This window comes from Helianthus annuus, chromosome 3 (genome assembly GCF_002127325.2).
Source record: "Helianthus annuus cultivar XRQ/B chromosome 3, HanXRQr2.0-SUNRISE, whole genome shotgun sequence".
In the NCBI taxonomy this organism is placed as follows: Eukaryota; Viridiplantae; Streptophyta; class Magnoliopsida; order Asterales; family Asteraceae; genus Helianthus; species Helianthus annuus.
The window spans coordinates 75,204,683-75,220,752 of record NC_035435.2 but is presented as its reverse complement, the minus strand read 5'-3'; the positions used below and the strand labels follow the sequence as shown (position 1 = coordinate 75,220,752).

Here is a 16,070-nt window from a genome sequence, read left to right as displayed (position 1 = left end):
GTGATTCATCTTGTCTATCTGTTTTATTTTATTTTTATTTTTCAGCATTTAGTTAGTTTTTATTTTCTTAGTTTAAAAACATTTTTCTTACTTTTTTATTTGATTAGACGTTGAGGATAAACCGGTATTAAAAGCTCTTGTGTCCTTGGACGACCTCGGTATCTTACCAACACTATACTACGTCCACGATGGGTGCACTTGCCCATATGTGTGTTTAGTGTTAGTGAATATCGTGTTTTTATAAATTTAAAACTTGGCTAAAAGTGTAAAAAGGGTTTAAATATACATCAAAAATATACTACACTACACACGCATCAAGTTTTTTGGCGCCGTTGCCGGGGACACAAGGATTTTAAGAAAGCTTAAAATCAACGGCCTAATCAGTTTTTCAAAACCTTTTCAAAACGCGCGCACATTTTTCTGCATTTTAGTTTAGTTTGCATTTACAGTAGCCTGAACACGGGGCCGTGCTCACTGAACATGCCCCCGTGCTCAACGTGACCAGTAACTTTAATTAAAACGCCCAGATACAGACCCTGAACACGGGGCCGTGTCCACTGAACACGGGGCCGTGTCCATCTTCTGTTTCCGTCTTTATTTTTGTTTTCTGGTCCCGAGACTCAGTTGTGGTCTGTTGAGTGATTCTTATGGATCAATACTCAAGAGGTTACAACAACACCTATGATGAGGATGATTATAGGGGTAATTATTGCACTAATTGTCGTAACGCACGCTCGGTTCAATATAATAACTCATATCAACCATCCAATTCATACAACTACTATGAGGAGCCCAGGTACGAGACGTCAACTTCATATACGTCCTATGAAGACCAAAGGTATGAACCTCCTCCCTCATACTCATATTTTGATGAACCAAGGTATGAGCCTTCATACTCATACTTTGAAGATTCAAGATATGAGCCACCATCTTCATGCTCTTATTATGAGGAACCATGGCGCGAACAACCCACCTCATATGAGTACTATGAAGAACAAAGTTTCGACCCTTATCCATCATATACTTACAATGAAGAACAATGGTGTGAACCATCTACTTCATATGAGTATTATGAGGAGCCAAGGATCGGACAACCGGATTCAAGCTTTGAGGATCCAAATTCTTTTTCTCTCACCGAAGTGACCAATAGGATATTAGAACACATTAAAACTATCGAACGTTACATGAAAGAATCTCACGCAAGGGAAGAGGAATCCCGCGCAAGAGAAGAATTGAATAGTAATAATAACGTAGAGATAGTTGAAAATGTAAAAATGGAAGAACAAGAAGGTGAAAAACCGACACATGAGTTAAACAATGAAAAAGGTGAGTCCGATAATGTTAAAATTCATGAAGAGTCTAATTTTGATGAAATTAATCTCTTGTCACCTACTTTCGAAAATCATTGTTTAATAACCCCTCATGCCAAGTTTTAAAAAGGGTTAAACACTAGTGCTAAAATCAAAGAAATAGTAAGTGTTAAGTTAACTAATGATCAAACTTCGCTAATAAAAGAAGACCCTTTTGAAATTAACATTACACCGGTTCCATGTTTCTTTCAAAATTCATTTATTAGTAATATCACTATTGATAAAGATCTTTGTGTTAACATAATGCCTAACTACATTTTTGAAAAATTAAGTATTAGTGATTTTACTCCACTTCAAATACCCATTTTTCTATCCGATCGAAAAGTGATAAAATCAATCGGTGTAGTTGAAGATGTTTTGGTTCACACAAATCAATTGATAATCCCAACCGACTTCGTCATCCTTGATGACGCCCCCCTAGTCTTGGGAAAACCTTTTGTACAAACTCATAAAGCATTGAAAAACTGGAAATTCAACAATCTACCTCTTCAGTTAGGGGCATTCAAAAGGAGCATAGATCTTGAGCGTTCAATGAAATATCCTTTTGGCAATAATGACCCCCTAATTGAAGATGAAGCTGAACCACCCGATACAACTAACGAAGAAGACCACTTTGTCAAGGAAGAGATAGCCATAGAACAAACCTTTAAGGTTCTTAATCTAGATGAGCCACAAAATAGGGTGTCTTCTAAAGACCCACCCATTGAGCTCAAAGAACTTCCTAAAGGTTTGGAATATGCTTTTCTAGGCAAAGATGGTAGTTTACCTGTAATTATTTCATCTAAATTAAGTAACGTAGAAAAAGAGAAATTAGTTAACCTACTTTAAAAACACAAAAACGCGATCGCTTGGAAGCTTGTAGATATTAAAGGAATAAGCCCTTCCATGTGCACGCACAAAATTTTAATGAATGATGACTACAAAACAGTAATTCAACCACAACGAAGAGTGAATCCCAATGTTCAAGAAGTGGTTAAAAATGAAGTCATCAAGCTGCTTGACGCCGGATTAATCTACCCTATCTCCGATAGTCCGTGGGTAAGTCCCGTTCAAGTAGTCCCGAAGAAAGGAGGTATGACGGTAATAACTAATGAGAAAAATGAATTAATACCAACGAGAACCGTCACCGGATGGAGAGTTTGTATAGATTATAGGCGATTAAATGAAGCAACAAGGAAAGACCACTTTCCTTTACCCTTTATTGATCAAATGTTAGAACGACTGTCCGGTCATAAATTTTATTGTTTCTTAGATGGTTTTTCAGGTTACTTTCAAATACCGATAGCACCAGAAGACCAAGAGAAGACAACTTTCACATGTCCCTACGGAACTTTCGCATATCGACGCATGCCATTCGGTCTATGTAATGCGCCTGCAACATTCCAACGTTGTATGGTGGCCATTTTCCATGATATGATAGAAAAGACAATGGAAGTCTTCATGGACGACTTTTCCATCTTTGGAGACTCATATGACCAATGCCTCGATAATCTTGAACGAATGCTATCCCGATGTGAGGAAACTAACCTCGCCCTTAACTGGGAAAAATGCCATTTCATGGTAACAGAGGGAATAGTACTCGGTCACAAAATCTCAAGCGAAGGAATGGAAGTTGATCGAGCAAAAATAGAAACTATTTCTCGATTACCTCCTCTATCCTCCGTAAGAGCAATCAGAAGTTTCCTAGGGCATGCCGGATTTTATAGAAGGTTTATCAAGGACTTTTCGAAAATTTCAAGGCCTCTAACAAAATTACTTGAAAAAGATGCACCTTTCATCTTTGACAAGGAATGCAATCAAGCATTTCTAACCCTCAAGGAAATGCTAGTCAATGCACCCATCATGATAGCACCAGATTGGAAATTTCCTTTCGAAATCATGTGTGATGCAAGTGACTTTGCTGTTGGAGCAGTCTTGGGACAAAGAAAAGAAAAGCATTTCCACCCAATCTATTATGCTAGTAAAACTCTTAATGATGCACAAGAAAATTATACAACTACAGAAAAAGAATTACTAGCAGTGGTGTTTGCTTTTGATAAATTCCGTTCTTATCTTGTTCTTTCTAAAACTGTAGTCTATACAGACCATGCAGCCATCAGGTACCTCTTCAAGAAACAAGACGCAAAACCCCGTTTGATCAGATGGATTCTACTCCTCCAAGAATTCGACATCGAAATCAAGGACAAAAGAGGAGCAGAAAACACTGCTGCAGATCATCTCTCACGCTTAGAAGACCCAGCTTTGGAAACGACCAGAGACGAGCAAATCAACGAGAAATTTCCCGCAGAATCCTTGGAAATGATGGAGAGTAGACAAGAGCCATGGTATGCCGACTACGCTAATTTCCTAGCTAGCTGTATAGTCACCAAGGGATGGCCACATCATCAAAGAAAGAAATTCTTTGCTGATGTAAAGCATTACTTTTGGGAAGACCCCTATCTTTTCAAAATGTGTGCCGACCAGCTCATCCGAAGGTGTGTCCATGGTAATGAAGCACGAAGAATTCTCCGTCATTGTCATGAAGGTCCATACGGAGGACATCATGGTGCCGCAAGTACCGCACGAAAGGTATTTGATTCAGGATTTTACTGGCCAACCATTTACAAGGATGCACAAAACCTTGTAAAGACATGTGATGCCTGCCAGAGATCAGGTAATATTTCTTCCAAAAACGAAATGCCTCAAAATGGCATTCTCGTTTGTGAAATCTTTGATGTGTGGGGACTCGATTTCATGGGACCTTTCCCGCCTTCAAAGGGAAACAAATATATACTTGTGGCAGTCGATTACTTGTCTAAATGGGCGGAGGCCGAGGCTCTTCCAACAAATGATGGAAGAGTAGTGGTAAAATTTCTGAAAAAACTGTTTTCTCGCTTCGGGACACCAAAGGCTTTGATAAGTGATAGAGGTACCCATTTTTGCAATCATCAACTCGAAAAAATATTAACAAGGTATGGGGTCTATCACCGGGTCTCAACAGCGTATCACCCTCAAACAAATGGGCAAGCCGAAGTGACTAATCGAGGTTTAAAACGAATACTTGAAAAAACCGTAGGAATAAATAAAAAAGAATGGGCCGACAAATTAGACGATGCTTTATGGGCTTTTCGAACTGCTTATAAAACCACTATAGGCACAACCCCATATAAGCTTGTCTATGGAAAAAGTTGTCACTTGCCAGTAGAAATAGCTCACAAAGCCTACTGGGCAATAAAAAATGTGAACTTAGATTTAGAAACTGCCGGTAAAAATCGATTTTGTCAAATAAATGAATTAGACGAGCTAAGGAATTATGCATATTCTAACTCCGAAATTTATAAGGAAAGAATGAAAAATTTACATGATAAATATATTAAATCTAATGAATTTCGGGTAGGAGATCAGGTTCTATTGTTTAATTCACGACTTCGATTATTTCCTGGTAAGCTAAAATCTAGGTGGTCATGACCTTTTTCCGTCACCCATGTTTTTCCGCACGGTGCAGTAGAAATTAAAACTCGAAATGGGATACCATTCAAAGTCAATGGCCAATGCCTAAAACTCTACCGAGGATCCATTGAGGATGAGGAAGAGGAGATCTCACTTCAAACGGTTAACGAATAAACTCATACCAGACATGTTACGAACAGGTAAGTGTACGTTTAAAAACCGGTAAGTCTTCTAGCCATTTTCGGAAATAAGGGGAATGCACACGAGCACATAAAAAAAAAAATTTCAAAAACTTTGCTCGGCACGGGGCCGTGTCCGCTGGACACGGGGCCGTGTCGAGGCAACTGTCAGGATAAAACCCTCTTTTCATAACAGTTACCTCATTCCACACGCCCCGTATTGCCGAAAACGCTCTGGTTTCAGGCGATTTTCCGCAGATTTCCGACGTCACTACCGAGTTTAACAACATCAAGGTATGATTCTATCATCTTTAGTAGTTATATTAGTTACTTGCATGTAGTTAAAACATCAAAAATTGGGAAAAATCTAGGGTTCTTCGTGTTCATCCGGATCGGACTTCAAATTTTTGATGAAATCTGTTAGTATTAGTTTAGATTAGTGTAGTAGAAAGTAAATAAACATGTATTGTTGATAGATTCGTTCGATTTTCCACTAAAACCCCAAACCCTTGTTTTTGAACCGAAAAACACGAAATTGGAAGGGTAAACGGTTTGTTTTGGGAAAAACGACACTTAGGGTTTCATTTTCGGGGGAAACCGCTACTATTGGGCTAAAAATTTTCAAGTTTTCGAAACCGGGATGAAAAATGAACTTTTTGGGTTACAGACGCCTGGACACGGGGCCGTGTCCGCTGAACACGGGGCCGTGTCCAGCCCACTGTTTGCAGTTTCACCCCAAATATCCTTGTTTCATACTAACTTCTAATGTATTCTTTCAGATGTCAAAATTCACAAGGTTCAACGCAAGCGAACTTGACGCTAGGGCGCGGTATGAGATACTACAAACAAGACCGGAGGAGTACCCTAGGCGGGCATGTACCGACTTGTTAACCATGGTGAATCAACTTGACCGATTCAACAACATCGTGAGAGGGCCACTTGCAGTTGCATTGAACACCCGGCTTCGGTCGGTGCATCAATGCACAATGGAGTTTTACAGTACTTTCGTTTTCAACTCAAGGTGTGACCCGTTTGACAATGAGGGGGTCACATTTCGATGTGGAGGGACAACGTACTCAATCTCCATGGCACAGTTTGGATCTATCATAGGGTTATATGGTGAAGAGGAATCGGGAAATGAAGAGAATACTGGGGGGCTACGAGACTTGGATGAAACCGAACGCCAAGCCGCATGGGCTCAAATAGGTGAAGGAATCTACAACCCTAGCAGCAACAAAAGCACCAAACTGAGGGACCCGCTATACCGCTACATTCACAGGCTCCTCACTTACTCGCTGAACCAGCGTCACGACAGTAGTGGCGTTGTGGGGTTGAAAGATTTGGTTGTCCTTCACTGCGTCCACAACCAAAAGCCTCTCGATGTTCCATATCTCCTACTGCGAAACATGCATCTCAACCGCCTTGCTAGAACTCCAACACCTATCTTCTTTGGGGGATGGGTGTACCGTCTTTTCAAGCACTTCACGAACATTCCAAGGTCCTTTCAAAGAAGTCCATGGTCGGGACGAGTCGACTACCACATTTGCCGGGCCATGAACTTGCTTTATGAGGCAGAAGACGGGACGGTGAGCTTTCAAAGGACGCAAGGTTATGCATGGAACCCGCAGGAGGCTCTAGTTCTTCATGCACCACCTCCCCAATACCAGTACCAACCCCATGGCGATCCGGGTCAATCCTCCTCACAAGGAGGCGGTTTTCTTAACTTTCAAACTTTACATGATCTTTTGCAGGAAAACCTCATATGCACCAGGAACGCCTACAATCTCGCCAACAACACCTACCACCGGGTCGGAGCTATTGAGCGCAACATCAACGATATACAAGATGATATCGGCAGCATCCGGGAGTATATGGCGGGACATGGGGGTGGAGGTGGAGATAGCGATGAAGACATGGAGTAAGAGGTTTGAAGGAACAAGGGCAGGTTGGTGATGAGCCCACAGGTTTAAGTACCCTTCTCTATCGAACAATTTACGGCCTGCGTGCCGCTTGTTGAACAATTTACTTTCTTTAACTGTTTTTTTAATTTCGTTTTATTTTCACTTTATGCTTGGAGACAATTGACGTTGGTAAATTAGGATGTTTTATGTTTGCTTGGTGTGGTATTGAGTGATTAAACAGGTACAATGCAAGGGTTAGAGTGCTAAACCTTAGCACTTGCAGCTCCAAAATGGAGAAACCGGGAGACAAAACCTGTTTTTCAGGCTCACAGACTGTCCACATGGGGGACGTGTCCAGCCGACACGCCCCCGTGTTCATCTCCCAGATCTGCTGTTTGGTTACTGACCTGCAATTATTTGCCAGACACGAGGCCGTGTCTAGTGGACACGCCCCCGTGTTCATCTTCTGTAAGTTTTCATTACTGGCAGTTCGCCACGGGGCCGTGTCCAGTGGACACGGGGCCGTGTCCAGGCTGCCAGTAACATAAATCTTTGCTTTTTAACCCACTTTTACACATTGTAATCAACCGAAAATCTTATTTTTGGGACACATTGAGGACAATGTGTAATTTAAGTGTGGGGGGATGCTAAAACCTTGAATTTTGCAAATCCTAATTACAAGCCTTACACGAAACTCTATTGGAACCGCTAAACACCCCAAATTTTTTTTCAAAAACTTTTCGTTTTTTTTACTTGTCTTGGTTTAATTTGGGAATAACAAGTTCTAAAAAGGTTATATTTTTACAAATTTACAACCGATAGCGTCGTGATAACAAAGAACCAACATAAGAAAATTACGAAACTGCATAACAAGTCTAGTTAAAAATTCGATTATATATACTTGATCGCATTAAAAACCCATTCCCACAAAAGTGAGTTTTGAGCCTTTATTGAGCATACAAATATACATCTTTAGACTAAATGCTCATTTTTCGTTTCTTGTGTGAATAGCCGCTTGGTTCTTACAACTCTAGAACTTGCCACGACGATACATTCCCGGTCCTTACCAACTTAAACCCAAGTAAGTAAGTGATGGAGGCATTAGGACTAACCATATTTTTCTTTCTACACCATTATTTTTCATTTTTTTACCACCTACCCAAAATCCCCCTAGTTAGCCCCTTTGAGCCTAAACCTTTCATTTCATTACCCTAAAACCCTTTTTACCCACCAAAAACCCTTTTTTATTTTTCACCCTTTATTTTAGTAACAAGCTCGGTTTTTCGTAAGATCGCTATTTTATGTGACTTTCCAAAAAAAAATGCATAATAAAATATATGATGAAGTCAAAAACAAACAAAAGCTATATAAAAGCTTGTTTGGAGAAATACTTCAAAATAAAGAGTCACTAAAAACAAGGTGTGTCACGAAAACCGACGCTTTTTACGATTTTCGCCCTTTTACTAACCACTAACCCAACCACCCACCTTTAACCCAAGCCTAACCCTTCACCCAAAAAGTCCTCTTGATATTTACAAAGGTAAAAAGTTAAAAAGGAGGAGGATTGATTGCTTGGCATGCCTATGGAAGGCGTAAGTTCCATGCCGCTCTCGAGTGATTCACTAAAAAAAATATACACCTTCGGCCGAGTGTTGAGTGATCTCCCGTGAGGTATGTGAACTTGTATATAAATGGAATTTTAATAAGGCATGCTATGCCCGAATAAGTAATTTATCCTGTGAAACGTTCTAAATAAATCATAACGAATAGGATTGTAAATAAATAAAAATAAAACTTACAAAGATCTTGGATTCCCGACACTCTATGACAAGCCAAAAACTTTCTCTTCTACCTATTCCATTTGGGAGTGTAAGCCACATTTAAAGAGTTTTGCTTGAGGACAAGCAAAAGTTCAAGTGTGGGGGTATTTGATGTGTGTAAAATGCAACATATAAATCACATCAATTAAGGCATAAAACTAACCCTTTTTAAGTACTAATGTTGGAAAAAGAGTGTTTTTGTCTTCCTTTTTGTATTTTCAGGATGAAATGAGCTCAAATTCACAAAAGAAGCAAAAAGACAACTAATTCTAGCATAAATACAAGAAAAGGAATAAAAGTAGACTGCCCGGACCCTCAACAGCATCCCCCAAAGCAAAGAAGAGAAAGCAGAAGTCTGAACACGCCCCGTGCTCAGCCAGCACGGGGCCGTGCCCAAGAAGCAACATAAACGACAAACTTATAGAAGCTTCCATTGCCCACCACGGGGCCGTGTCCAGCGGGAACGGGGGCGTGGTGAAAGTACAGCAGGCGCATTAATTGTAATTGCGAATTACAATTAATGAGGAGAGAGAGTGTCAGACGGGCACGGGGGCGTGTCAAGTGAACACGGGGCCGTGCCCAGCCTTCTGTTCAGCCTATAAATAGGAGTGCTTGGTTTCATTTCAACTCATCCCTTGGCACACCACCTCTCTCACACTTCATCCACCACCCACCACCACCATAACACCATCATCCACCACCATCATCCATTGTCCATCGTAGAGTGTGTGAGTCGTCTCGGGATCCAAGATTGATCGTAAGAGTTCTTGACAATCAAGGCCATGTTTGCCTAAGTCTCTTACATCACTTGGTGAAGACAAGTGTTTAGTATAATACTTTTTATTTTCAATCTTTTGCACTTTTTATTTGGTTTTGTATTAATGACTTTAATAACTAGTTACTTATGTTGAAGGTGATCTTTCCTTATCGTTTGTCCGTGGTGTCTTGGCATTATTTTACTGTCTATATAAAATAAAAGATTTTCACCATTCATATCTCCACGGTCTATATGGAGGTATGTTGGCTACCTGGTCGGGGGTTAAGGGAACGGTTTGGTAAGGGTCTTGCCCTTGTTCAGCGTTTAGAGGTCCTGCTTGGGACCTGGGTCAAATTTAGTAGGATCTCCTTCAATGCCCATTGGTATTGAATGATGGGGATCCAAACTCTTTGACCCCCTCATAAGTTAACTACTATTAATACTATAACCCGGCTATTTAGGACTGTATCCCTGCTGACTCAGACTACTTAGCCGAGGGTAACGTCACCGCCGAAAGCGGGGCCTACCACAATTTGCATTAATAACTTAATTCATTATCTTTCAATAATCCGACCCTTTAGGATTGTATCCTTGCTGACTCAAACTACTGGGTTGAGGGTAACGTCGCCTTCAAAAGAGGGGCCTACTACAATAACTAAGATAATCTCTTAAACAAGTGCAAAAGTGCGAAAATAATCAAAGGTTATACTAATACACGTGTCGGATCCAAGTGATTCATCTTGTCTATCTGTTTTATTTTATTTTTATTTTTCAGCATTTAGTTAGTTTTTATTTTCTTAGTTTAAAAACATTTTTCTTACTTTTTTATTTGATTAGACGTTGAGGATAAACCGGTATTAAAAGCTCTTGTGTCCTTGGACGACCTCGGTATCTTACCAACACTATACTACGTCCACGATGGGTGCACTTGCCTATATGTGTGTTTAGTGTTAGTGAATATCGTGTTTTTATAAATTTAAAACTTGGCTAAAAGTGTAAAAAGGGTTTAAATATACATCAAAAATATACTACACTACACACGCATCAAAAGCTTTGTTAAGTACTTTAACGGACCCCTATCCAACCGAACAACCGGACTATACCCGGAACATAAAAATAATGCCATCAACATTGTTTTTCTTTTTCTGAGCCAGTTAGGGTCCCCGAATACCCTAACACCCGTTATGATTCACAACACACTAGAATTGGTTAATCACCTAACTAAGTAACCTAATGTCTAAGTATCTAGTTGGAAATGAACCATAACCCCCCCCCCCAGACCGAAATCGTCCCATAGGGGACACACATTGTCCTTACAAGATTATTTTAGTCCTATATGTCTAATATCATCTAGACATTATAACCCTTGGTTAATTTGGAAAGGTTTGTCTATAAGTTAACTAGCTTAATCCATCATAACACTTCACCACACATCAAAAATCATCTACTCTCCCTCCCTCCTCTCTTACTTTCGGCCGAGAACCACCCACCCCCCATCCATCATTTTCGATTTCATTCAATCCATTCCAAGCATCTACAAGGGTTAAGGATCGCGTATAAGGAACCTCGGTGCACTCGGATTGCAAAGGACCTCACTACTTTGCTTTTATCCACTCGTTTTCCGATTAGTTTCTTCCCTAGCCTCGAGCTAGTAGTAAGTGACTCTAAATGCCTTCTTGATCTATTCTAAAGTGGTTAAAATGAACTTTGTCGGTTAAAAATCATGAACATACAAGATGACATACTAAAAGTTTACAAAGATGATAAACATGTTGGATAAAAGCTATAGAATTGTGTAAAACTTGTAAGACTTGTTTTGTTGTGATTATTTAGTGTTGATCTATGTTAGTAGTAGCTCGGATCGTCATCTAACCCGGTTAAGTCATGTTCATGAAACGTGACTTAGAATATGTTAAAGTATGAAAGGGGTTAAATGATGAACAATACTACATATCAAGCATGAACTTGTGTAAAGACAATCTTTCTTATGAAATAGACTTGTAAACTAGTAGATCTACGGATCTACAAGTGGTATTTTCAAAAGACCAAGCGTCAAAAGAAATCACATTTTCTAAACCGGGTCTTACATGAACAAAAGTGATTTTTTGTAAACACACAAGTGTGTAGACACTTGTGTAACACCAAGTTTTGACAAAAGAACTATTTTTGTAAATGTTGACAAGAAGTTGTGGAAATTTATTTTCTTTAAAAACGAGACTCTCAAGAAACCGAGTTGATCTATATAAGGATCCACTAAAAGTAATGGGAAATTACTACATATTTTAGATAAACCACAAGTTCATGTATTTTTGCGATTTATATCTATTTTGACTAGTTTGATGGTTTGAATATTGTTTATTGTTGTTGAGAAATTGTTGATTTGAATTTTAAAAAAAAATGATACGCTTGAAAGCGTGGCCACCTCCAGTTACAGGGAAACTCTGGCGAAATTTTTCCAAAAACCTAACACTTGGAAATATTTTCATCACAAATGTTATAAATATATTTCTAACTTGTTTTCAAAAATGTAACTTTCGCCACGACTTTATTTACAACATTTCTAAGTGTCGGAGGTGGGATTTTCACAAAATAAGCTTGATAAATATATATTTGATATATATATATATATATATTTTCATAACAACACTTGTGAGATTTTTATGATTATTTTGTGAACTATACAAATATTATTTTTAGGGTAAAAATAATATTACCGAATGTTAACGATTCCAAAATAATACGAACGCCTTCACAATAAATATTAAGTTACAACGGTATTATTAATACCACCCGACCTTTAAACGTAACTTGCGCATTTTCGGAAAAATACTAATGAACGCGTATTTTGTCAAGGGTATTATTTTGGGGAAAAATTATATGTAATGAAATATAATATTTTTGGAAAAGATATTTATATTTTGGAGAAAGGATTAACATATATTTTTAAGTGAGACTTAATAATATATTTCAAAAATTTACAAACGCACATGTATTGAAGCCCCCATCCTTGGGAAGGATAATATTTACCAAATATTTGCAAAGTGTAAACACGAAATAGTTGTCTAACTATTTCCCAAAGACATTAAACCTTAAGCTAAGGCACGGCCGTCCGTCTAATAGAAGTTAGTACGTGTAGGTCGTCGCACAACAGATTGATCAGGAGATCTTCTTGATAGAGACGCACCACTGTGAGTTCATGTCCCCCTTTTCTCTTAACTGTTTTCAGTTTTCAGTTTTCTAAACTGCGGGGGTGAAATACATGTTACTATGATTACAAGTACTTTTTACATGGTATGGTTAGCGTAAGGAGGGTTACTACTTAGATCATGTGAGTGGGTAGGCGCAACTTGAGGCCATTAATCCTCATTGTAGGACCGAGGGACAGTAGCGGTAGATCTATCTGGGTGTAGCGAGCCCAGCCCCAGGCCCAGCATAACGGACCTCGGGGTGACTTTGTACCCAACGCAAAATCCGCTAGGTTTGAATCTTCCTACTTGCACTTCACACATATCAATGGCCTTGCAAACCATTGGTGATCTCTTTTTCCTTATTTGCTACATACCAGGATTTTATACATACAAAGGTTTTATTACTCACTTACACATGAACTCGCTCAACAATTTTTGTTGATTTTTCCAACTTACATGTATTTCAAGGAACTAAAGATCTGGCGCGGTATGCTACGTTTTCCCGCTGCATAAGAGTTTCGAGGTCATCCAAGTTTAGGGGATGTGACTTTTACCTGGACGAGTCACAGTCCTTAATCTGCGTTTATTTCATGTTGGTGTTGTGTCTTTCAAACAATGTTTTTATGTTATCAGGTTGTAGTGTCCGTTGCATGAGTCAACGCCTTAAGACAATGTTGTGTTACTTATGTTTTAAAACTTAATTCAATGGATGATCTTGCATGGTTTTATTTTCATATAGCTTTGTTATGATTAAGCTATGGTATTAAGAAGTCACACCAAATTAACCACGCTTCCGCAAAGCCAGGGTGTGACAGCTTGGTATCAGAGCTCCGATCATAGCGAACTAGGATTCCTTCTCGAGTCTAGACTATGATCACTAGGGCTCTCACGAAAACATTTTTACACTGCATACCACTTAAGTCCAGATCCAAAACGTTTTTACAAACAAATGTTGAGCACATTTTCTTTATTATTTATAGGCTCAGTCTTGGAGGCTGAGGCTCGGTCTGGGAGGCCGAGGCTCGGTCTGGGAGACCGAGGTAGTTGACTAGTGGGACTAGGGAGTCAGTCTGAGAGGCTGGGAGAATTGGCTAGTGGGACTAGGAAGAGCAGTCTGGGAGGCTGGGAGGCTAGTGGGACTAGGAAGAGCAGTCTGGGAGGCTGGGAGGCTAGTGGGACTAGGAAGAGCAGTCTGGGAGGCTGGGAGGCTAGTGGGACTAGGAAGATCAGTCTGGGAGGCTGGGAGGCTAGTGGGACTAGGAGAACTATTTGATTGCTTAATTGGTGACTAATACGTTTACCTGATTGTATGATTGATTATATGTGCATATTTGTGTTTATGATACAAACACTATGGATTCATCAGGCACTGGTGAGTCGGACACTACGGGTCCTATGCCTATCGTATCAGACGACCGAGAGTCATCGGAGCATGAGGTACACACTTCAGATGTTACCAGCACGGATGACGATGATTTTCAGCCCTTCGCGCTACTCGATGTTGTCGCCGAGCCCGCTGATGGCCCTTTTGCCGGGGATTTGCCGCTCGTGGAGATCCCTGCCCCTATACCTTTTGCCGCTTACCCTGTTCTTGATATGCTCCTCGACGCCGACGCTGATGACGACGTCGATTTGTTTGATGACAAGCCCCTGGAGGATGATATTGAGGGCGAGGCCCTTATAGCTGACGGCGGTCTTTTGCTGCTCGCAGATGCTCCTGCTGAGGAGTCACCTGCTCATTCACCCGTCCCAGACTCTTTCGAGTCTGTGGCCTCTGCACCGTCGCACACTCAGGGTGCGCAGCACTATTCTCACGATTCAGATCCTGATAGGGCATCATCTGCTGCACCTGCCCCGAGCTTCGCCTTTGATCACGACCTTGATGAGGGTTCTGACCATGTCTTTCCCCTTGGGTTTGACCCAGACCAGGACATTGAGTTTATACACCTGGATCAGCCTATGGAGGACCCGGTTGACCCAGTTGACCCTGTTGACCCTGCGTTTGCTGACCACACAGATTTTGAGATGGAGTTCGATGCCAGAGCCTGCCATGGCCCCCGAGCCGGTAGCCGCTCCTGACCCTGTGTTTGAGCATGACCCTATTCATGCTGGCGTACCCATTGTTGACCCTGTGATTGCTGATCTACCCGTTGATGATCACCTTGTTGATGCTCCACTATTGGAGGGTGATCATGTTGTTGCTGATGCTCAGGTTGATGCCCCTCTCATCGCTGATGTACCCGCTGAGCCTGTTGTTGTCGCCCCTCTTCCTGATCCTGTTCCTTTGGAGCCCGACCATGCACTATTTGCGACCCATATTGATCCCCGTTATGCGCACACCCGGAATGGGTGGATTGATGCTGACTATGAGTACCCGCCTTTTGTGGTACCAGTTGCGCCTGTTCCAGCCCCTGTGTCAGTTCCTCCTGAGATTCCTCTGCATCCCGTTCATACCACCGATGCACGTCACATGGATTTCCCTTTTTCGTTCGCTCAGTACACACCTCCAGCGCGTCCGGGAGAGGGTTCCTCGACTCATCCCTTCGGCCATGTGCCGACATCTGTCCCCGTTATACCACATTTTTCTTCTGCTATTCCCCCTGTTCCATCATTTTCTGTGCCACCTTTTACCCCAGCTGGTGAGCCATTTCTTTGGACGTCACCACCTATTATGCCACCATCCGACCCCTACCATCCTTTTCATATGGGGTATTCTATTGAGGACACTCTTATGTCATTTGTTGTCCAGCAGGAGGTTCTCACATGGCGCATACAGGAGCTCGAGAGAGCACCACCACCGCCATGCCAGTGTCAGGGCCATACTCACCCTGCTATTTCGCAGCCCCCTCGACCGTTGTCACCAGACTCTACTGCACGTCTTTGGGCACTGGAGCAGCTGATGGCTTCCTGGTTGCGTTCCCAGCGAGCCATGGAGGAGGATTGGCTCCATTTACGTCATTTGTTCTAATCCCATTTTCCCCCTCCTCAACCGCCATCAGTGTAGGGCCATTTAGTACAGCACGGGTGGACTTTGGTGAGAAGACGGCGATTGCTCTGACTGCACAGCTTTTTGGAGACTGCATTCTGATCCTGACTTTTGTTGATATGTATATGGATGTATTGACACTGATTTGATATATTTTTGGACTGGGGTGATGTAGCCCTTAGTCGTTGATGTTGTATGATACAGTTATGTACTTGTACACTTTACCATGTGGTCTCGATTTATGGCAATGCAATCGCAGTATTCTCATCATATATGATGTTTGTTTGATTATTTATGTTTTATGACATGGGATGTTGTGTGATGGATATATTACTATCATTATATACGTACGCTTTACTATGGCCTGACCAACGTAAACACATCGTTTAGAAGATGCCGCCGAGACGTCAAATGCAAATGCCTACCAACGAGGCAGAGCT

At 41.1% G+C, this 16,070-nt stretch overlaps 1 protein-coding gene across 1 annotated transcript; it reads left to right on the top strand.

Annotated features, from left to right (window-relative positions):
• Positions 1 to 13,997: 13,997 nt before the first annotated feature.
• On the top strand, positions 13,998 to 15,612 carry LOC110931346 (leucine-rich repeat extensin-like protein 3). The gene is made up of 2 exons (XM_022174743.1): positions 13,998 to 14,378; positions 14,857 to 15,612. Exons 1-2 carry the CDS (start codon positions 13,998 to 14,000, stop codon positions 15,610 to 15,612), a joined length of 1,137 nt encoding a protein of 378 aa, XP_022030435.1.
• The last annotated feature ends 458 nt before the right edge of the window (positions 15,613 to 16,070 follow it).

Bases quoted from the DNA above. Each gene is read 5' to 3' on its own strand.
- LOC110931346 (XM_022174743.1), top strand. From the start codon at position 13,998: ATGGATTCATCAGGCACTGGTGAGTCGGACACTACGGGTCCTATGCCT. The intron at 14,379-14,856 runs GCTCATTCACCC...GCTGATGCTCAG, and splicing joins CTCCTGCTGAGGAGTCACCT to GTTGATGCCCCTCTCATCGC.